General features: G+C 43.3%; 2 protein-coding genes across 2 annotated transcripts in view; one reads left to right on the forward strand and one right to left on the reverse strand.

The window, feature by feature from the left end:
- Window positions 1–12,533, reverse strand: PRNP (prion protein). The gene is given in 4 exon segments (XM_032461888.1): window positions 1–2,186; window positions 2,188–2,461; window positions 9,506–9,603; window positions 12,388–12,533. Coding segments are annotated over 2 exon segments (768 nt in total). The 5' UTR covers window positions 2,452–2,461; window positions 9,506–9,603; window positions 12,388–12,533; the 3' UTR covers window positions 1–1,682.
- Window positions 11,267–24,218, forward strand: part of LOC116657801 (basic proline-rich protein-like) — a 22,231-nt gene continuing 9,279 nt past the window's right edge. Inside the window, exons 1-2 of the mRNA XM_032461183.1 lie at window positions 11,267–11,272; window positions 11,589–12,128. Coding sequence (XP_032317074.1) covers window positions 11,267–11,272; window positions 11,589–12,128 — 546 coding nt within the window. The remainder of the gene's footprint in view (window positions 11,273–11,588; window positions 12,129–24,218) is intronic.

Here is a 24,218-nt window from a genome sequence, read left to right on the forward strand (position 1 = left end):
CTCATTTTAGCTCCTATTTAATTTCCGTGAGATATTAAACATTTATAAACTCTTAATACAACAAAACAAGTACATGCAAAGTTACAAAATATAGAAAATATAAAGTACATGCGTATTTCAAGTGCCACTCTGGATCCTTGTAACTATTCAGTGCACGCTGTGAGCCTAAGGGCCACGCAAAAGGGTTTCCCCTTTAAGTATTACGTATTTAGTACCTTAGAAAAGCGCTTCCAATGTTAACTGCTCTCACCAAAATTTCTAAGTTTGTCATATGCAGTATATATATATATTTATGCATAATTTTTTTAAACATAGGATACTCGCAAAGTGCAAGCCAAACAGTAATGCATATCTGCTAGGTGACAATACTGGACGATCCAGGGAACAATTTTACCTTATTTAAATAACAGTAACAGAATTCTTTTTCCACTGTGAATGGATATTTCTATCACCTCTAACCTAAGCTTTTTTTTGGAATGCCTCCCTACTCTTTGATTCAAAAGCCAATTACAAAAAAAAAAGCCAATTACAGAAACTAAGAACCTAATTCTGGTTTTTGATAATTATGAGACAGCAATAAAGAAATGCAAGCATTTCTTTGCACGCTACTGATTTTCTTCATTATATAATCCTCTATATTTGCTGTTACACTCCTAAAAGTCCAACACTAGTATTGGTCTACCATTCAATCAAACTGGGCTTGAATAAATAAGGTATTTTTATAGCTGCAGCTTCCTCTGTTAAAAATCTCCTGGCTTCATCCAAACAATGTCAAAATCATTCCAGTTTCTAGGTAAACAAAGGGTATTTGCTCTTAGTGTCCAGAAGGTAGTTTAATTTTCTACCACTTAATTACCTATAGTTTATATTACTTAAGGACACATGTAGGTGCTTTAAACATCCAAAATGGGAGCCTGCCTCCGAGGGCACCTCTCCCATGTTGGAGTTTTTTAGTCTCAGAAGCCTTTCACATTATGTTAATTGTGTTCATTCCCTGTGAAGACGTCCTCTGCCCAGAAGCCTAGTGCTGCATGAAAACTTGACTCTTCATGCAACAGCTGCTGTGTAACCCGTGCTGCAAAATGCAAAACATCCTTGCAGCCTCTGCAGACACAGGACACATGCTCTCCACCGGGTTGAGCTCATGAGCTAAGGACTTCTAGTTTTGTTTTTTGAATGAGTATTTTGTGGTCTCCTTCCAAATTTGGCAGAAATGCTATTTGAACAGGGAAATGCAGTCTGATTTTCTTAAAATGAATCAGAAAACTGCCACAAAAATCACTGTGAAAAGGGGGAATTAGTGTACTAAGCTCTAGCTGGAAAAGGAGCTGGAGATACTTAGGCAAAGGTATTTGAAGACTGTTTTCAGAATGGTTTTAGCCTTAATCTGTTGCATTAGACAAAAAATAAGCCTAGATCAACCGACGATTATTCGCTGTTACCCTCATACCAGCCCAGCACTAACACTGGCCCATGAAGGAGTCAATCAAATGGGGCTTGAACAAATACCATCCCAGGTCTACTCTCCATTCTCTACTGCGACAAGTGCCAAGGGTGTTAGCTTACAGGTGACGAAGAGAGAAGCAAGAATAAGACACCACCACTAAAGAGCTGCAGGTAGATACCCCCTCCCCAACCGGGTAAAGATGATTAAGAAGATGATGAAAACAGGAAGGCTGCCATCATCCCACTATGAGGAAAATGAGGAAAGAGATGAGGAGGATCACAGGAGGGGAGGAGAAGATCACACTGGCCCCTCTGCCGTACGAAGCCTGGTACTCTCTCTGGTACTGGGTGATGCACATTTGCTCCACTACGCGCTCCATCATCTTGACGTCGGTCTCGGTGAAGTTCTCCCCCTTGGTGGTGGTGGTGACCGTGTGCTGTTTGACTGTGATGTTGACGCAGTCATGCACGAAGCTGTTCTGGTTGCTGTACTGATCCACTGGCTTGTAGTACACTTGGTTGGGGTAACGGTACATGTTTTCTCGATAGTAACGGTCCTCATAGTCGTTGCCAAAATGTATAAGGGGCCTGCTCATGGCACTCCCCAGCATGTAGCCGCCGAGGCCCCCTACCACTGCCCCAGCTGCAGCAGCTCCTGCCACGTGCTTCATGCTGGTTTTCGGCTTACTGGGCTTGTTCCACTGACCGTGGGCGCCACCACCTTGACCCCAGCCTCCACCAGTGGGGCTGGCCCCAGCCTCCACCGTGGGGCTGGCCCCAGCCGCCTCCGTGGGGCTGACCCCAGCCTCCTCCGTGGGGCTGACCCCAGCCGCCCCCTCCCTGGGGTGGATAGCGGTTGCCTCCAGGACTGCCCTGCCCTGGGTATCGGCTCCCCCCAGTGTTCCATCCTCCTCCAGGCTTTGGGCGCTTCTTGCACAGGCCCACGTCACTCCACGTGACCACAAAGAGAACCAGGATCCAGCTGCCCATGTGGCTTTTCACCATGATGATTTATCTGGAAAATAAAGAGGGTGTCAGCGTCCTACGTTTATGTTGAAACCACGTAACACCTGCAGCATAATGCATGAATGTTCCTCGCGTTCCTCACGTCTCTTTTGCAACACTCACAGTAAAAGTAATTGTAAGTAAAGGGTTAACACAACTCTTTCTTTTCCTCTAAGGACAAATTTGACCTTAAGGTAATTTCTGGCTGTCTCCCAGAAACTTGATAAAGATGGAATGCCAGCAACATGTCTAATGGTAAAAATAATCTGATTGATAACGCTGCATTCTAACTGTAAGAAACTATAAACACCTGGTGGGTCTGCCACAGCCTTGAGCTTCTTTAAGCAGTGATTCTTGCAACCAGGCACGTTCTTGTGGGGATCCTGGCAGTTCTGCTTACTGGCTGCTATGAGGGTTATCAGGGTTGTTATGGGGCCTGGGGTTTCTACACCAAGGGGACTCCTATACCCACCAATACAGATCTCATTCCCTTGCACCTGAGCAGTCACTTGTTGGGGCTGGGGGTAGAGACAAGTCTCTGACTGCTGTGTAGACTGCCTTGAGGGACCTAGTGTGGCCCCTCTGGAACCTTCTGAGAGCCTGGCATGGCCGCTATGGAAGTGATTCTAATGTCTGGTTAGGAAGACCCTCAGGTAGATGCTGAGATCATTCAATGACTTTCTAAATAGCTGGCGCCTGTCTCCTTTCCTCACGCGGGAATGTAAGTATGGAATGAGTCTCTCTTGTCTGCTGCTGTCTCCTCAGGGGCTAGGGCAGTGCCTGGGACAGAGCAGGTGCATGACAGATACCTATTAAATAGGAATTTCCTCAAAGGAATTCTCAATATAATAATTTTTGGAAACAGGAAACATGCAAGATTTTGCAAGCCCACTTATAAATTCATTTCTCTCTCTACAGACAGACAAATGGGGCTGCTCAAAATGAGGAAAGAAAGGCTGAGTTCACAAGATTTGCAGTCACTCACTGAGTTGCAGTTCAGCGTTTAATGGTTTATGAGTGACTTATTTTCTGTGAATTTTTGGTACAAAAGACACGTATCTCATATGAAAGGGCTGGCACAGTTTAGGAATAGAAGTATCCTGCATGGTAACTTATGAACCTTTGCAGAATGTACATTCATCAATTCAACTTCAGACTGAAGATCTCATTTACCCTCAGTGCTCGGTTCCAAGGGCAGAGATTAAAGACATATAGAATAATCATTAAACAGTTTCTCCCGCACCCTATGTCAAACTGCTGCTCCAAAATGCCATGTGCTCCAAAACCAAAAATGGCATATGCTGTAACGCTGCTATTAGTCTTATCCCCAGCACCAGGACAGCTTCAAGTAAAAGTGGCATCAAATATTTATAAAATTATTTTTCATAACCTTCAGAACTAAAGACTAAACTGGATAATATTCAGGGGAGGAATGATTAAACAAGTAAACGAATTGGCATCCCACTATGTTTCTGTCATCATTACTGAAATGTGTTGGTGTAAATAAAAAGATGTGAAAGTTACAATCCCAGTTAAACTGCTCAGAATATGCCAGTTAGGATTTTTTGGAGGCTCTTTTGGGTAAGGGTCAGAGGGGCAGGGCCCTGGGACATGCCGACTGACCTCATTCTTGCTCCCAAATCTCCTGGCACCTAGTCTCCTGCAGGCCTGCTTCACTGATTCTCCATTTGCTCATGGGGCTCAGCTCTTGGCCTCCATGCCACTCACAATTCTGCTCAAACATCTCAGGGAACTGAACGAGGGGATTATCACCTTCTGGAAGGCTTGGTATTTGATGTGGAAGGTGAGAGACTGGAAAAATCAAGGTGGCACCAAGGTTTCTGGAAATGGCAATTGTGTAGACAGAACACAGGAGGCGGAGCAAGTCTGGAGGGAAATAAATGAGGGGTGTGGCTTTGGCAATGCCATTATCAAGCTACATGTGAGACAGGAGATGCCAGTGGCAGTCAGGTTGGTGAGTCTGGAGCTGAGGAAGGACCATGGACTGGAGACACAGGCAACAGGGCATGATGGCCGTGGGCACAGGTCGCTGATCAGTACTTTAAAAATTGATTAGATAAAGTTAGATAATCATAAACTATGTTAAGATAAGATCATTTTAAAATCAGTTGAGAACAAAAGCAACATTTAACTATGAAAAGCATAAAAAATAACAACCACATTTTGAAGCAGAGAATCCTTTTTAAGGATAAGAAGGACTCAAAACTTAGTGAGACCTTAAAGAATCTGTTTGTGATAAAATAAAGAAGGTTTTCATATTATTAAATCCAAACCTCTTAGTCTACAAATTAGGCCACCAGGATTCAGCAAAGTCAAGTGATGTATCTGTGATTACAGTATTAACTGGGAATGCAGACCGGGATTCTAAAAGCCTGGCTGAGCTATGACACTTCACATGGGATACTCTCAATGAAGGTCCTGTTGTGGCCTAGACCTCTGGTACATTTCAAGACATTAAGTATTTGGTAAAGGTCAATACCTATTTATCACTAAGAAAAATACTCTTAGCAGACTAGGAATAGGAGGAAACTCTCCTAACTTGACAAAGATTATATAACAAAAACAGCGAACATATTTAATAGGTAACTTTTGAATGCAGTCCCTTTAGGATCAGAAACAAGACAAGGATGTCCACTGTCACAGGACTGGAGGTCCTTCCGATGCCGTAAGCAGCAGCCAGTGCAAGAACTGCAAGGAAAGATCCCCAGCTGTCATTATTTGCAATTAATGTGAACATACACATAGAAAATCCAACAGTCTCAACAGAGGGAACACAAGACTCAGTACTAGAGTTCACCAAGGTTGTGGGATACAAGATCAGCCTACAAAAATCAACAGCATTTCTGTACACCAGCAATAATAGACTAGAAAAAAACTAATAAGTAGGATATTCATAATTTCAGCCAAAACTGTAAATTATCTAGGATCGACTTAACTCAAGCAAAAATAAGACCAGGGGAAAATTTTTATTCACTAATAAAGAACATAGAAGATGATCAGTAAAAATGGAAAGGTCTTGACTGGGACAACTTATATTATAAACATGTCAATTACCCCCAAATAAACTTATAATTTCAATAAAGTGACAATCAAAATTCCAGCTGAATTTTTTGAGTTCAGTAGACCCACAAGAGGTAAGAAATGTTCATGAATAGCAAACTCAAACTTCAAAAGGAAAGGAGGAGAGAATGTACTGTCAGCAGATGTTAAATCCTACCACAAAGCCACAGTAATCAAGACCGTATGGTAAGTCTAGGAATGGACTGAGAGATCAATGAAAGCAGAACAGCAAGTTCAGACAAACCCACGTTCATGTACTTTCATAGGGACCTGATAAAGTGGGCACCATGAATCAATGGAAAAGGAACGTTTGTTTAGCAGATGCTTCTGGGAAACTGGAGGAAAATAAAACTAGGACCCTAACACCACGTGAAAAAGCAGACTCTAAATGGATTAGAAACCTGGCTGTGAAAAGTAAAAGTTTTATGAATTAAAAAATCAGTGCAGGATGGACTGCCTTTCTATTAAAATATAAATTACAAAAACTGATGTTAGAATCAATGCATTAAACAAATTACTTAGGAAACAGCTAGTACGTACCCATTTTTAAAGAAACAGAGAATTTGGCCAATAATCATAGCAGAAATGGAGAAAAAAAGTTATAGCACAATAACTACTGATTCGTTTAACAAATATTTATTAAGTATCTTCCAAGGGTCTAGCATTGTGCTGTGGCTGAGGACACAACAGGAGTAAGATATTTAGTTTATGGGGTCAAGAACCAAAAACAGATAAATGTCTAGAGTCTGAAAGGCACTGAGAAGCCATTTAAAGGGTCTTAGGAGAATAATATCATAGATTTCTTTTTACAAAGTTCACCTTGACTGTTGTGTAAGAAGAAAATTTAGGAGGGGCAAGAAAGAAAGTGGTAAGGCCAATTAGAAAATGATTGAAGGAAGATGGTAGTGTGGCCTGGCGATGGTGACAATGCAGTTGGGGAGCTGTGAATAAATGGCACGTATTTTGCAGAAAGAACCAATTAAGCTGGTGGAGTGTGTGAATGAAAAACATACTGCCTGCCATATCAGTAAACAAAGGAGTTGCAGACATTAAGCCAACACATTGCAACTGCCCCAGTGGTGAGCCCTAAGGGAACTCAGGATAGAAACAGGATGCCCGGCCATCAAGCAGTCAGGCACTACAGCCTCCCCCAACGGTGCACCCCGAGGAGACTCAGGATGGGAAAGAACAGGACCCTGGCCCTCCACAGCTAAGGTGCAATTCAAAGCAATGATTTCAATGAGGCCAGACTCTTGCATCCTCCCATACACAGGAAAGTGCTAAATTCCTTAACTTGAAATATCTACTTTTGAAAAATTAACAGTAATCCTTTGATGTTCCAACTACATGGTCTTTGTTGCAGGAACTCCTATATATCCTGGCTCCTCCCTTACCTCTTCGGAGCTGTCCCTTAGAGCTATCTGAGAGCCTGTCTCCCAGGCTTGAGGTCCTCAGAAAATCCACTGAATAAAACACAATTCGCAACTTTCAGGCTGTGCATTTTTTCAACAAGTGGATAGAGGAATGAAAGTTGATCAGGTTTGTGGCTTTCGTAGCCAGGCAGGTGGTGGTGATGCCATCTGCTGAAATAGAGGAAACTGGTGGAGGGCCATGCTTGTGAGAGAAAACCAAGCACTTTAATTCAGATATATTAACTGTGCGATATCTTTGAGCCATTCAAGTGGGAGTATCAATTTAGGCAACTGTTCTAAAATCTGGAACTCAGCAGAGATAAACATTTGGGCCTCTTCACCTGAGAAGTAGCGTTAATAGGCAAGGGGATAAAGGATCAAGATTCAAACTTTGAGTGACAGGCTCACACTCTTGGCTACCTAGCCTCCAGCAATAGGGGTGCTAAAATCCGAAAGGAAATACCACCAAGCTGATTTTGATGGTTTAGTAAAAGAAGAATACACTGACCAATAAGGGTTATTTGAGGAACACCAGGATGGCTCAAAATCAGGAAAACGATTAACTTATTAATAGGTTAAGGAGAAAAAAAACGAAGATTCTCTGCAGATGTTGAAATGTTTTCAATTAAAATCAACATGCGTTACTGATGTTATGTTTAAGCTGTTGAAAAAATTTCTACAGGACTAGAAGGTAGTTCCTTTCTATCAAGAGCGACTGTCACACACACAGCCCACACCCCATCTTAACTGAAACAGGGAAGTCATTCTCATTAATGTAGTGAACACGACAAGCAAGCAAGCAATCGCTGTTATTTTAGACTGGTATGGAGATTTTATAGCAGGTATAATTTTCTATCTAGAAAATCCAAAAATGTCTTAGAATAGTAAGTGAGCTTACCAGGGTGGCAGTTTTTGAAATCAATATATAAAAAATGTGAATCCTCAAATCTGTTCTAATTATTTAGAAGATTTAGTGTGAAAAAAAAACCATTCCACTCATAATGGCAATTTAAAAACTCAAAATATCTAGTACTTAACCCAAAAATAAATAGTGGATTTATATGAAGAAAGCTGGAAGACTGGAAAAACGACGAAGATGGACGATGTTTTCGGTTGGGAAAATCAATATAAAAAGATACCAATTCACCTTCAAGTAATCATAAAGTCAACACAATTTCCATCCTAATTCAAAGAGGATTTTAAAAAACATGATGAAATGATACTCAAAGTTAAGAAAAGACTAAAGAAACTATTGAAAAGGAAAAAAAAAACTAGGGTTCACCAGGCCTGCCAGCTATCGGAATGCATTTCAAAAGTACAATAAATAAGATCATGGGGCACTGGCGTATGAGCAGAAAGGCAGAACAATGGAGCTAGAGAGAAAGAACAAAAAAAGATCCATATATTACTCCATTCATCCTATTCCCATTTACACATGGGGAGCTGGCAGGAACTTGTCCAGTGGTCATGTTACACGTGCCAAACTTCTATACTCAAAGCATGTTACACATGGAAACATAAATGGTTAAACTGGGAATTGGCACCAAACAGTCCCCCTACCCACCACTGCCCCAGGGAAATTTCCTGTCTTTCCTGAGCTAAGTGGAACTCATTTGTCATATTTTCATCTTTTGAGTTCAATGTCCCTTAGAGTCTAACGCAAGCTATACAAAATTTCACAAATCATTTTGGGCTGGGGGAGGCCTAGCTCTGGACTGAATAGGGCAAAGGCCCCCAACCAGGTCCATCCTCAGAATTACGTGAAGAGCTTTAAAAAAAAAAGCAACACTGCTAGAGTCTATTCCAGGCCAACAACTTGGGAGTATCTGGAGATGGGACTTAGGAATCTATAATAAAGCTTCCTATGGAATTGCACTCCTAGCCAGGCTTCAGAGCTACGTCTCAGAAGCACAGCACTTTACATTTATAATGCTTTTCATAGAAGGGTACACCTCCATTGATGTGATCACACAATACTGGAACAGAATAAGTAGAACATAGTTAGAAGAAAAAAAGATGAACAAATTGAGAAAAAAATTCTCCCAACTGTAAGAACTGCTACACACACTAGTCCTTCAAGCATTATTTTGCTGCAGCCATCACTGCTTTGGATAAGGCATGTTTTGAATGTTTCCATACATGCAGCAGTTCACAGCCAATATACTAGGTGCCTTAAAAGAGGAAATAAGATCCAAAATGGGGGAACAGAATAGGTAAGTTAAAACTACAGCTTAATAAACATTCATTTCATAAAACCTTTTGTCAGTTGATAGTCACCTTCAGTGTTAATCTGGTGCAGAAATGTTATGCTGTTGCTTTTATTATATTATTTTTTAAATGGTTTCCTTATATAACTCAGCATGATTCTAGAGAAAGCTGTGGCCCTTTCCCTGCAAACGCAAGATGATTTTACAAGGATGATGTAACAGGTTATGGGTTATAGACCCAAGTTGCCTCCAGAGCAAGGATTTGCGATCATAGCCTTTCCAGGCCCTTATCACCTGTGACAACTGGGGACTTTCAACCATCACAAGACCAAAGAGATTCCACAAGGTACGTACATCTGCTGTGGCTCAGCTAAGTTGGGTTCGTGCCCCAGGGAAGACAGAAGGATTTGGCTTGGCTGATATTGTTCAGTATTCAGATATATTCAGGAGTCCTTAGAAACAACAACAAAAAAGAAAAAATATTAGAAATGACAAATAAATCTAAGAACTGATTCTTTAAAAGGAAAACCTTATATATAAATTACTAAACCACTAATCAATCTATTCAATAGAAAAAAAAGACAGTAATTGAAAAAAGAAATGAGGTTGGCTAAAAAAGCAGCAGCAAACATGACAATGGCCTCTTCCTCTCCCACACGCAGAAAACTGGGTTCTTTTCATTAAAAAATGAGTACTATAAACTATTTTAAAAATCACATTAAATAATTTTCTAAATAGAATTAAATGTTCTAATTCCAATTTTCTAAATAGAAAAGCAATGTATCAACAAAAAATTAAATCACCTCTAATTTCTATTAAAACTTCATTTTTATTCTATTAAATATTTTTGTGCTTTTCCTTTCAGATTTTTCACATATGCATTCATGTCTGAGTAAGTAGATACAGTTCAGTAACCTGTATTTTGACTTGTCAGTTTTTCCCTACATATCTCAGGGTCCAAAAATCATGCCTTTTGATGGTTACATAATGTTCCTTTCAGTTAATGTGCCATGATTTTCTTAGCTGATGCTCTGCTATTGGACATTTAGGTTGTTTCTCAGTTGGGTCTAATTTTAGATCATTCTGAATTCTGTGCCTGCATGTGGTTTTTTTTTTTTCTTTCCTTGTTGTTTCTTCCATTGCAGGTAAATTCCCAGTAGTGGGGTTTCTGGGTCAGGGTTTAATGTATCACCAGATTGCTTTATACAAATTTCATACAGATTCACAATGTCCCCAGTGCAGTGTGACTAAGAAAAGAATAAAGGATACATACCAAAGGTCAGTTTTACATAGACAGTTAATATTGGCAAACTCCTGAAGTAGGTATAATTTCCTCTACTTTATGAATGGAAAAAAGGACAATAAGGAAATTAGGTAACTGGTCCCAAATTGTGAAATGAGTTTCTAACCCCAAAGCCCTGCCACCTCCCAGGATAACTTATTATGCAAATTTCTAGTCAACCTTCCAGCAATGGTTGCTATTACTATTATTGTTGCTCTTGTTAACAAAGGTAAAATGATAATCCAGACTTGCTTTAGTTTGCATTTTATTCTATAAATGAGCCATCATTTCACCATTTATCTACTGTAATTTTGTATTTTTCTTTCACAAATATGAAAAATTTGTGTTGGATACAAATCATATACAAATTACATCCTAGCTCTGCTGTCTTTCCCTTTCTGGTTATAGTTTTTCACTGTAAGAGCCCCTCAATGTTTGTGGAAGTAAAACTTCCTTTTCATTGGTGATTTTTTGTCTCTTCTTCAAATCTAAGAGTTGTTAATTTTTCCAGAGGTCTGATATTTTTATTCAATTTTCTGCTCATGTTTTTTCTGATAATTTGATTTATGAAAATCTTTAATCCTATTCTACCTGGAGTTTGGGTTTTTTTGTTTTTTGTTTTTTCAAGGAAAAGGGAAACATTTCAAATGGTCAGAGCACTCTAGGAACTGGTTATTAAAACATGATGCTCTGAGTATGAGAAAATAACTCGGCCATGAGATGAGGATAATTACGATCAGGGCAGTGAAACTGCTTTGTGTTGTGCATGACTCTGGAGAGGAGGAAACCGAAAAACAGGAAACAGTGGCTTTGAGATGGTGAGGGTGGATATGATGGCGGTGGGCTTATGATTTCAAAATACCTATTTGCTACAGCTGCTACAAACAGAAAAGGAAAAACAAAACAAAACGAAAAAGGACAGTAAAAATGGACTTCTCGTTGTTTCATAATCAAACGTGAAGGTGCCGCCCGTAAAGGTGGAACTGTGGTTCTTAGAGGGGCACGCCCGGCCCTGATCCCCTCCATCAGAGACCCCCTGACCGCCGAGTTCTCTCCTTCCAGAGGAACAGTTGAGACAGTGAAACGCAAAGCCTATGGGTCCAACACACCTGGGTTTGCAGGAGACACTCTGCCCCCGGTGACCTGGACGTCTAGGGCCCGAGAGCGACGGCCGGGTCGCCCCGAGACCCCTCCCGCCGAGGCCAGAAGCCCAGCCCAACAGTGCCCGCGCGGGTCCCCTGGGGGGATGCCAGAGCCCCGCCCGCTACAGCCTTCCCCGTCACCGCAGGACCGGGTGGATGGCAGGACGGACCGCCTCTTGGGAAGAGCTCCGCGGCGGCGGCGGCGGCGGCGGCTGGGGGCCCCCAGACGCCCCGGGATTCCGCCCCGCCACGCCGAGGCCCTGGCCCCAGATGGGCGCCTGCTCCCTCCACCCTCACCCTGCCTCCCCTCTGGGCCTCGGAGGGCCCGGACCCCGGAGCCTCTCCCCCGTTCTCTTTGCTGAGAGCTCCAGCAGGGCCCGTCTGCCCTCCTTGGATTCCCGGCCCCAATCCCCGGACCTGCGCGACTCGCTCACCCCGCTCCCGCCGCGGACGCGCGTGCGAGGAGATTCGACTCATCCACGGCCCTCCCGAGGGGGCTCGGTCAGCCGCGGCCCCCGCCCCCATTCAGAATAAACGGGGCTCGCCTAACCAGGTGGGTAAACCCAAGCGGCGTCAACCGAAAACGAACGAGCACGCCGGGGCAGGCCCCACCCAGCCCGCGCCCGCCCGAAGCCCCCGGCCCTCCTCGCTGTCAAGGTCGGCCTCCCGCCGCGACCCGGCCATGCGCCCCCGCGCCTCGGCCCCGAGGCCCGGGGTTCTGACTCTCGGCCTCCGCGCCCCCCAGTTCTCAGGCCCCCGTGCCTCGCCCGCGGCCCCCCGCTGGGAGTTTAAAGGTTAACGCGGCTGTTTACCTGCCTCAGCGGGAGAGAAGAAGCTCGCAGCTCCGCGGCTGTCAGCGACTGGCGCCGAGGGCGGGCGAGGCGCGGAGCCCAGCAGGCGGTGCGGGGGCGGGGGGCGGCGCGCGCACGCGCAGCTCTGCGCACCCGCGGCCCGCGCCCCGCTTTACGTTCAGAGGCGCAGTCTTCCAAGCAGAGCCGGGAATCTGAGTCACTGGGAGAAACGAGTTGAGATTCCCTTAAACCCTTGCTTCTGCTGATAACCATCTCCCTGGCTCATCACTCCCTGAAGTTGGTTATTGACTGTAAAAATCATCTTTGAAGGAAAATTCGGTCCAAAGCCCCAAGCTCCCCGTTTCGTAATGGAGACGTTGAGAAAAATGAAAGGTGTGGGAATGAGAAACCAATTTCTAGAACTTTGGTAACGAGAAATTTCTAAAGAGGAAAAAAAAATCCTGCTGCCCTGGATTGTGCCCAATGTTGGTGAATTTTCACAATATCCTTAAAATTGGAGGCCTAGAAAGGATGTTAGCCATCAACCGTTCCTTCATTTACTCAGTTCCTGCTCATCATATGCAAAAGAGATGATTTAGATTATGATATTCACAAATAAGAAAAATGCACTCCATTTAGCAAGTCCACTCTGCATGTTACTTGAGGTTTCTTGTGTGTGTATGGTGTATGTGGTGTGTTCTTGGTCATTATTCTTCCAAGAAATTAGATAGGGGTTTATCTCATGTAAAAGATGGCAAGGGACAAAGTAATAAAAGACAGGAAGTTGGGGGGGTCATATACATTATTAAATGTGGGCACTTTTGAGAGTGAAAAGGTTACCAGTATTAATTTAGCTGGATCACTGGGAATAAACCTGGGGAAAATGAGACATCTAGTCCCCTTGTTATGGGCAAAAGGCTCCACTAAGCTTGTGAGAAAAGAAGTTTAAAAATATTGAGACATTCATTAGAAACTGGATTTGGATTAAAATACCTGTGTCCCAGGGCGGATCACTCAAGTGGGAGGGGACAAGTGGTGAGGGAGGGGAGAAGCCAGGAGAATTGCAGAGGGATGTGTAACAGTGCTGGGGTGATGGCTTTTATGAATGTGGGTGAAACAGTCCTGGTGATGTTTATATGAATGTGGGTAGGATTCTGAAAGATCTCCTGGGAAGGGGAAATGAGAGGTCTGTAAAGCAGGACAATGGGATGGAGATGATTCAGTAAGAACTGGATTGTGGCCAGTTGGAAATGAGCACTAGGCAGCAATGTGAGGGCTGTTTTCTCTCCAATCAGTCTTACGTAATGATTAGGTTGACACTACTTTTAGAGCCTTACCTTTGTTCCTCAGAGATGGATTATGGCGAGGGGGCAGTGAAGCATCTCTTTGAGTCTTGCGCTGGCGTGGGGCTGGGAGTGCGTGACCAGATCAGACTGGGCAAGGGTCTGGCTTCCCCTTGCCAAGGAGAAGCCCTGTAAAGCTTGGTTAGAAGATGCCAAAATTCAGCTTTTTTTCCCAAAAGAATCCCGTGTCTACTGGCTGAATGCTTTCCTCCCTTCCCCCAACCAGGAAAATGCTCAAAAGGCGAAAAAGTTCTTGAGGGTTCGAGGGAACCAAAAGGGATTGCCTTATGTCCTATTCTGGCTACTATTTCTATGTCGCGACCACTCCAAAACTTAGTGGTTTAAAACAACCACCATTTTATTATGCTCATGGATTGTGTAGGCCAGCAAGTTGGATGGGCACGGTGAGAACTTGATTCTGCCCCATGCTGTCTGAGGCTGCAGCTGGATAGACTCAGTGTCTGAGGCCGACTTGACAGCTGGGGGTTGGAATCGATTGAAGGCTCTTTCACTTGCGTTGCTGGCACTTGGGCTGGGAGGACCTGAAGGTCAGATGCGCTGACTGAAGTGCCTTCACGCGTCTTCTCCATGGGCCTGGCTTCCTCCCAGCATAGCAGCCTCAGGTTTAGTGGGCTTCTTACATGGATTAAGAAGTCCTAAGAGGACTCCAAGTGTGAGAGTTTCAGAAAACGACACGGAAGCTGCATTGCCACGTGCCATGTCGTCTTGGAAGTCACATAACATCACTTCTACTGTATGCTATTGACCAAAGTAGTCATATGCCCACCCAGATTCAAGGGCAGGGGACATAGACCCCACCTCTCAATGGGAGGAGAATCAAAGAACTTGTGGCCATTTTTGAAAACTGCTGTTATGGGGTTTGTGGTCTAGCCTGTAGATTCTTAGGGGGTTTCATTGACCTCATGAACAGCACCAGGATGGGCAGCCCACAGGAGGAAGTTTTGCAAACGGCCCTACATCGTTCCTCACCCACCCTCATTCATAGTTGCCTCTCCCATCACCACAACCATCAGATCCCACTATAAACAAAGGAGGCCACATTCTGGACTGCATGGGGAGTGTGGTTGAGGGTTTGTTCTCTGGGGCCTCATGTGGTGGCATCATGGGCCACCATGAAGACATTCTCTGAAATTCTCCCTTTGCATCTCCTGTGTCTTGACTCAGAGTTATTTGTCCACTTCATGTAGATCCTCCTCAGCAAACATGGAGAAGCTAAAGAAGTCAAACTCTAAATTTATCTAATTTGCAAAAGGAGAATTATTTTATTTAGCAAATAATTTATAGAGCACCTACTGTGAATTAGATAGTTATAATCTCTGATCTCAGACAACAAAGGAAATACAGGAAGCCACAAAGAAAGTGACCAGGTCATGCAGGGCCTAACGGCCCATAATAAGGTGTTTAGATTTTAATTAAATGTGATAGGAAGCCCTTGAAGATTTAAGCAGGGTAGTAACATGACCTGACCTCAAAGACCACTCTGATTGTTGTGTGGGGCATGGTGGTAGAGAAGGAATTCTGAAATGGAAAAAAATGGAGGAAGACCAAGTTTTAGAGGGAACCAGTTTTAGAGAAGTTTCTTCCACTTTGGGAATGATGAATTTGAGTGTAGCCCCGAGATGGGGAGGGTTGGTGCTGAAGATGTGCATTTAGAAGTCATCAGTATTTAGATGATTTTCAAACTCATGGGCTTGGATACTAACATCAAGGGAGAAGGTGTAGCCAGAGGAAAGAAGAATCAAGACTGAGTAGAAGAGGTAGGAAGGGTGTCTCTCAGTGGTAGAGTGCATGCCTAGCATGCACAAGGTCCTGGGTTTCAATCCCCAGTACCGCCACCAAATAAGTAAAGATAAATCTAATTACTTCCCCTACCAAAACAACAACAACAACAACAACAAAAAAGACTGAGCAGAAGAATCAATAAATGGTGACAGTTTTAGATCACAGTTCTCAGCCTTCAGCGTGCATGACCAGGAGGAGCCTGTGCTAGCAGGCATGAGGTCCTGGGCTCAATCCCCAGTACCTCCACTTAAAAAAGCAAAAGAAAAGGCACAGAGTGCTGGGTCCACCCCAGAGATTCTTGCTGTTCTGCATTTCTAATGGGTTCCTAGGTGCTGCTGATCTGCTGAGCCACGCTTTGGAGGAAGAGGAGTGAGCAAGGGAGACTGACAAGTGATGGCCAGTGAGGTGGGAGGAGGTATTTCACAAAGGCAACAGTCAGCTATTTTTGAGAGACCAAGTATTTAGAGAGACCAAGTAAAGTGGAGGAGGCAGGAAAGATCTCACTGGATTTGGTAACATGGAGGTTGTTATTGGGGACTTGATAGGAGCAGTTTTAAGAGAATGACAAGGACAAAGTAAATTGAAGAGGGAATGGAAGGTGAGGGAATAGAGACCACTCTTCTGAGAAGTTTTATCTGAGAGTAGCAGAGAAATGGACAGTAACTAGAGGAGAGTGTGGGTGTAAGGGAGGTGCTTTGAACTCTAACACTGAGGCTTCTCTTCCAGGGGGGCTCATTCATTGGGATATTCCTCTACTTAAATACCTCATTCCTTCCTCCTCTCCACTCTGGCCTCCCCAGGCTGGAGCCAGATGGCTGCAACAATTTGAGGTATTGCCCCAGAAATCACATTTTCTCTGAGGGTGAGTAATTGTCAATTTAAAGAGAAACCATCATGCTGTGGATGCCTTACAGGATGGCTTGTGTCTCTCCGGTCTGTTTGGTTTTTTTTTAATGTATTTATTTTACAATATCTTATTTTTTAAATTAAACTATAGTTGATGTACAATAGTATATGTTACAGGTATACGATATAGTGATTCACAATTTTAAATGTTATTCTCCATTTATAGTTATTATAAAATATTACCTATATTCCCCATGTTGTACAGTACACACTTGTAGTTTATTTTATACCTGATAGTTTGTACCTTTTAATCTTCCACCTCCATCTTGCCCCTCCCCCTTCCCTCTCCTTACTGGTAACCACTAGTTCCTTCTTTACATCTGTGAGTCTGTTTCTTTTCTGTTATATTCACTAGTTTGTTGTATTTTTTTAGATTCCACATGTAAGTGATAGCTTACAGTATTTGTCTTTCTCTGTCTGGTTTATTTCACGTAGCATGATGCCCTCCAAGTCCATCCATGCTGGACACCAGAGATTAATACAATATTCAAAATCAACTGCACTTCAATTAAAAAGCAAACAAAAACCCAAACAAATGACCCACTTAAAATATGGGCAGAAGACCTGAACAGACATTTTTCCAAAAGAGGAAATACCGACGGCCAACAGGAACATGAGAAGTTGCTCAACATCACTAAAACAGGGATATGCAAATCAAAAGCACAGTGAGACACCATCTCACACCTGTCAGAATGGGCATCATCAAAAAGAACACAAATAACAAATGTTGGCAAAGTTGTGGAGAAAAGGGAACCCTTGTACACTGTTGGTGGGTATGTAAACTGGTGCGGCCACTGTGGAAGACATTATGGAGGTTTCTCAAAAACCTAAAAATAGAACTACCATATGAGCCAGCAATTCCACTCCTGGGCATATATCCAAGAAAAACAAAAACATTAATTCAAAAAGATACGTACATTATGCTATTAATAGCAACATTATAATTGCTAAGATATGGAAGCATCCTAAGTGCTCATTAATAAGTGAATGGATAAAGAAGACGTAGTATATATATGCAATGGAATAAAATTCACCCATAAAAAGAAGGATATTTTGCCATTTGAGGCCTTTCATTCACTTTTTTTTTTTTTGGTACTTCAAAAACCAGAATTTTATAACTGGCATAAACATTTCCATTGCATCAAAAACAATAAAATACCTAGAAATAAACTTAACCAAGGAGGTTACCTATACTCTGAAAACTATAAAACATTGATGAAGGAAATTGAAGATGATACAAAGATATGGAAAGATATCTTGTGCTCTTGGATTGGAAGAATCAACATTATTAAAATGGCCATTCTACCCAAAGCCATCTACAGATTCAGTGCAACCCCTATCAAAATATTCACAACATTCTTCACAGAACTAGAACAAATAATTCTAAAATTTATATGGAACCATAAAAGACCTCAAATTGCCAAAGCAATCTTTTGTAAGTCTTTTTTTCCTCTTTTTGTTCTCTTTTCTTGTGGTTTGATGACTAGAGAAGTTCCTTTAACATTTGTTGTAAAGCTGGTTTGGTAGTGCTGAATTCTTTTAGCTTTTGTTTATCTGTGAAGCTTTTGATATCTCTATCAAATCTGAACTGGATAGTGTATTCTTGGTTATAAGTTTTTCCTTTTCATCACTTTAAATATATCATGCCACTCCCTTCTGGCCTGTAGAGTTTCTGCTGAAACATCAGCTGATAACCTTATGAGAGTTCCCTTGTATGTTACTTGTTGCTTTTCTCTTGATGATTTTAATATTTTCTCTTTATCCTTAATTTTTGTCAATTTGATTACTATGTACCTTGATGTGTTCCTCTTTGGGTTGATCCTGTGTGGAACTCTCTGCACTTCCTGGACTTGGGTAACTGTTTCCTTTCCCAAGTTGGAGAAGTTTTTGGTTATTATCTCTCCAAAATTTTTCTCAGGTCCTTTCTCTCTCTCTTCTCTTTCTGGGACCCCTATAATGCAAATATTAGTGTGCTTCATGTTGTCCCAGAGTTCTCTTAAACTATCCTCATTTCATTCTTTTTTCTGTTCTGCAGTAGTAGTTTCCACTAATCTGTCTTCTAGCTCACTGATCCATTCTTCTGCCTCATTTAGTGTATTCTTGGTTCCTTCTAGTGTGTTATTCATTTCAGTGATTTTATTCCTCAACTTGGTATTTTTTATATTTTCCAACTTTTTGCTAAAAACTTTGTCCTGTGCATCTATACTCCTCTTGAGTTCTCTGAATATCTTTGCCATCGTTACTCCAAACTCTTTGTTGGATAAATTGCCTATCTCCTCATCACGTATTTCTTCTGGGATTTTATCTTGTGCCTTGGCCTGGAAGATATTCCTCTGCCGCCTCATATTGTCTATCTTTCTATTTGTATTTTTAGGTAGATTAGTTATGTTTCTTGACCTTGGAGAAGTGGCCCTTTGTGGGAGATTCCTATGCATCCCAGCAATACACTCCTCTCTTGTCACCCAAGGGCCAGTGTCCAGCCGGTTCCAGTGTAGAGTCTGTCCTGTGTTAGTGGGTTCCTTCCACAGGCTTTGGGGTGGTTGTTTTCTTATTTCTGCTATCTGCCCCCTGATGGATGAGACTGGACTAGAAGCTTATGCAGGCTTCTTGGCAGGAGGAGTCAGTGCCTGCCCATTGCACAGTGAAGCTTGGTCCTGGACCTCTGGTGGGTAGGGCTATGTCTAGAGGTGTTTGTGGCTCAGGAAATCTGCTGTGTTCCCACCCAGTATGTTGTTTGGCCTGAGGCTTCCCAGCCTGTAAACACAGGCTGTTGGGTGGGGCCAGGTCTTGTTGCTAATGATTCAATCAAGATATCGGCTTCCAGGAAAGCACATGAACACTCCTGGAATGTCCACCACCAGCTTTGGTGTCCCCTGGGTGAGCCACAGCCATCCCCTACCTCCCCAGGAGACCCTCGAAAACCAGAAGGCAGATCTGGCCCAGGTTCTATGAAATCACTGCCTCTACCCTTGGATCTGGCATGAGCAAGATTCTGTGTACACTTCTTAAGAGAATGAAGTCTCTGTTTCCTCCAGTCCTTTGGAGCTCCTGGAGTTAAGCCCCACTGGCTTTCAAAACCAGATATCTTGGGGTCTCCTGCCAATGCCAGAACCCTGGGCTGGGGGGTTTGACGTGGGGCTCAGAACTCTCATTCCTGTGAGGGCCTCTGCGACCTAATTATTCTTAAGCTTGTGGGTCACCCACCCGGGGAGTATGGGACCCGATTATATTGCGAGCATGCCCCTTCTACTGTCCCGTCTGGTTCCCTCTTTATGTTTCCAGTTGAAGAAAATCTTTTTTGCTAGGTTTCAGGGTTTTGTTTGTTTGTTTGTTTGTTTTGTTTTTTTGGATGGTTGTTTAGCAGTCAGTTGTGGTTTTGCTGTAGTCACAAGGAAAGGAGAGCTCGTGGTCCTACAACTCTGCCATCTTGACTGGAAAATCTTGTCTCCCCCCCCCCCCCTTTTTATTTATTTTTTAATCATTCCATTTAATTTTAGGGGTTTTTTTGGGGGGGATAATTATGTTTATTTGTTTTTGATGGAAGTGCTGGGGATTGAACCCAGGATCTTGTGCATGCTAAGCACACGCGCTACCACTGAGCTCTGCCCTCCCCCTGATTTTCTCCAGTCTTTAAACCCATAAACTGATTCCTTAATGGCTAGACTCCAAGGTCTGGGGTTCTGGTTTAGTGAAAGAGCCCTGGCCACATTTCTGACAGCATCTCTCCCTGCGTCCCCCTGGGCTGCAGTCCTGCTGGGCCACCCGCCCCTTCTTTACTTGCCAGGCTGACGTTGTGCTCAAGCAGTTTCCTCAGCCCCAGATTCCGTCACCCCGCTCTTTTCTGTGGGATTCTAGCTCAGATGGATTCTCCTCCGTGAAATCTTTCCATAATCTTCCCACCAAATTCAACCACCTTCCTCCAGCTCCAGCAGCAACTGGCTTGTACCATCCAGCCCCATTTTGGTCTGCTCTGTCATCTGTTGGTATTTAGCTAGGTTATAACTTGCTTGGGAGGAGAACCTCAGGGCCTTGGGCAGGCTCCCAGGAAAATCAGATAAACAATGTCTTGAGTGTGGTTACCTCTCCCATCCACTCATTTTGTTCTTATTCCTATTTCCCCCTTGGCTCCAACAGAATTTTTCCTTTTCTCTTTCTGTCTAGACATGTGTGAAGTAGCCCAGCTACCCAAAAGAATGTTTAGTGTCACCCAGAAACTTTGCCACACTTGGGTCCTTCACTTTCTTCCTAATCACAGATTTTCTGGAACTAACTGTCTGATTTTTGTCAGCATTTCTTGTCTCCCACCCCAGGCTTGGCTTCTGACTTATTCTGTTGTTCTGGACTTCCTGTGTTTCCACTGGCAGTTCCTGTGCTATTGGTAGCCTTTCTCATCACTGGTTAAAATGAATCTTAACACCCAATTCCAGTGTGTGTGTGTGTGGTGGTTTCTCTGCTACCAAGCAAGTCTCCAACATCACTGGATGTACTACAAGTTCAACTCAGTTCTGACACTGCCTACCCAGAGATAGCAGCAGATCCCACAGGTTAAGGATTCAGTCTCACAGGTCTGCTCCCCTCCCCCACTTGGAGGCCAGTTATAGTTCCTGGTTGTCATCTGTGCCTCTGACTGATCTGCTGTTGGCTGGAGGTGCCAATGACCCCTCCTTGCATGTGATTAACTTGATAGAGTGGCTCACAGAACTCACAGACACACATTTAGCTCACTATATCAGTGTTTTATTATAAAAGGACATAATTCAGGAATAGCCAGATGAAAGAGATGCATAGGGCAAAGGATGGGGAAAGGGTGAGGAGCTTCCATGCCCTCTCTGAGTACATCACTCTCCATAAATCTCCACGCGTTCACTAACCTGGAAGATCCAAAGCCATCCTTTGGGGGTTTTATGGAGGATTCATGACATAGAGTTGGTCAGTTAAATCACTGGCCATCGGTGATTGATTGGACCTCTAGTCCCTCTCCCCTCCCCAGAAATCACGGGGTGGGATTGAAAGCTCCACACCTCAATTCACAGTTGCTTCCCTTGCCAACCAGCCCCCATCCTTAGGTGCTTTCCAGAAGTCATTACATTAACAAAAATCCAGTTGTTATGGAAAGGGGCTTGTCATTCATAACAAGACACCCACTTTACCTGCATGGCGCTGAAGTGATTTCAGGAACTAAGGGAAGAGACCAAATATTGTGACCAAGGATGCTACCAATTGATCTTATTGCTCCAGAGATTCCGAGCCTTTGGGAGCTGTGAGTCAGGAACAGTGGGTGAAGACCAAACACATGTGAGAAATATATCATGGTCATCTGAGTCATTCTTATGAATCACTATCACATTGGTGAACAGTGAGCTGCCACCTACTCGGTGTACACAGCTACCTTCCTTTTACATAGATTCTGCAATTATCAAAGCAATTCAAACTGATACAACTGGATGAGGGGTGGGCTACACAGGAAGGGGCTTTTCCTTTCACATTTTTTTTGGGGGGGAGACATGTATGTATGTATGTGTGTATGTATGTATGTGTGTATTTTAATGGAAATACTGGGGATTGAACCCAGGACCTTGTGCAAGCTAAGCACGCACTACTACCACTGAGCTATACCCTCCACCCTCCTTTCACATTTTATTAAACCCATGTTAATAAAAATACTAATACATGAGGTGGATAAAAGCTCTACAATGTGCTTCAGCACCTGGTAGGAATAAAAGTGCTCATTATCCTCTCTTTGCTTTAGAATCTCTCCAACAGTCTTACTTTCTCCTTCCAGTTTAATTATATAATTTTGTTGAATTCCAAGAAACTGGGGGCTGGGATTTTTTTTTCTTTTTACTAGGACGGCATATTTATGAATAAATGTGTGCAGGATCGACATCTCTATGTGCTATAGACTGAATGTTTATGTCCCCCCAAAATGTACACCTTGAACCCTAATCCCCAATGTGATGGTATCTAGAGGTGGGGCCTTTGGGGTGATTAGGTCATGAGGGTGGAGACCTCATGAATGGGTTTAGTGCTCTTTGTGACAACAGACATGAGAGATTATTGTTCTCTGAGCCAAGAAGGCAGCTGTCTGCAAACCAGGAAGAGAGTCCTCACCAGGATCTGGATTGGCCAGTACCTTGATCTGGCTCTTCTCAGCCTCCAGAACTGTGAGAAATAAATTTCTGTTGTTTAAGCCATCCAGTCTGTGGTACGTTGCCATGGCAACCTGAGCTGACTAAGACATTATGTAAAAATACATTGTTCCCATCTCCAGGAAAATAATATGAACCTGCTTACTCAGGGGGTTTTGTGTACCTTTCAACAGAGTCAAAGCTGTTGCTGTTCGTGCCCCATCCTACATCCCCTTGGCGCACCTGAGTAACGGGCATCCAGAACCCTGACTCCTTCCCACCTCAAGACCTGCATCTCTCTTTTCTGCCGAAAGCCTTTCTCTGCCATCATCTCAGCTTGCCCTGTCCCTGACAGGAGCACCCTCAGTGTGGGGAGTCAGGGCTCTTGGGGCAGTTCTCATCAATGGGAGATGTGAGTTGGTAGATCCATGCTCCGGTTTCCCCTTCTGGAAATGGGATGACCTGAGGTGTGTTCCTATATCTCATAGATGGTCCCTGTGGGCTGAAGTCCCACTTGCCCACAGTGATAATTGGCCCACTTTTCCTGGCCTTTCTCCCTTTCCTGACTCACATTTCCTACTTTCTCACTTTGCTTCTTGGTATCATCACCCAAGTAAACCACCTGAGTCTCAGTGTCGTCTTTTGGTGCACCCCAAACTAAGACACAGTTTTCTTTATAAAGGGCATGCACAGATCTGAGTTGCTGTTTTGAATGCCAGTATCGCTTCAACAGTGTAGTTACCTCTCACACTAGGAAGCTTGGCTGCTGACATCCTTGGACCGAGCAAGACTCATTTATATTTCTGAAGAAGATACAGTTAAAATTTGCACAATTTATTTACTTGTAAAAAAAAAAAAAAAAGCATTGTAACCCTTCCCAAACACTGCACAAACAGAACTGGAAGCATGATTAAAATATTGAACTGCTTTTCCCCCCATATTTTTGTTTTGTCTTTATTTCTGCCTCACAAACGTTTGCCATCTATAGAGGGAAGGAAGCAAGGCTATGACTATGAATAACTGATAGGAAAGCAAGCACTGTTAGGGAGTCATTTGGGCATTTTCCAGGAAATACTCAAGTAGTAATTAAAGGGGAAGAGTAACTGTAGCACATAGTCATCGAAATACATGCTGCCTTGGAGGTCCATGATGCCGTATGCCTGTGGTAGCGAGATGCACGGAGCCGTGGTAATTAGGAGGGTGTGGCTCCCCCAAATTGTGGCCTAGGTGCAGGAGGGAAGGACTTATTTCTGGACTGTAAGTGCTTGTGACAGTGGGAGGGTATAGATCAAGTGGTAGAGCGCATACTTAGCATGCATGAGGTCCTGGGTTCAATCCCCAGTATCTCCTCTAAGAATAAATAAATAAATAAACTGAATTACCTCCCCCCACCAAAAAAAAAAAAAAAAAAAAAAAGAATGACATAAGTGCTTGTGGAAGGTTTGTCCATAATATGTTTCCATCATCCTCAAAGCATGCTTTGCAGTTGCAAAATATCCCCTTGCTAAATGTTTTTAAGGAAGAGAAGTGGGTGATACTCAGATCAATGTCACCCTGACTGGCCAGCCCTAGGGTGAGGGGCTCCAGGGTGGTGAGGCAGGTGGCAGAGCCTGGCCCCTGAAGAGACCCTTTGGGTCTTAGGAGCGCTCCTGGTGCTGGTTGCTCTAAGTCA

This window comes from Camelus ferus, chromosome 19, assembly GCF_009834535.1.
Source record: "Camelus ferus isolate YT-003-E chromosome 19, BCGSAC_Cfer_1.0, whole genome shotgun sequence".
Taxonomy (NCBI): domain Eukaryota; kingdom Metazoa; phylum Chordata; class Mammalia; order Artiodactyla; family Camelidae; genus Camelus; species Camelus ferus.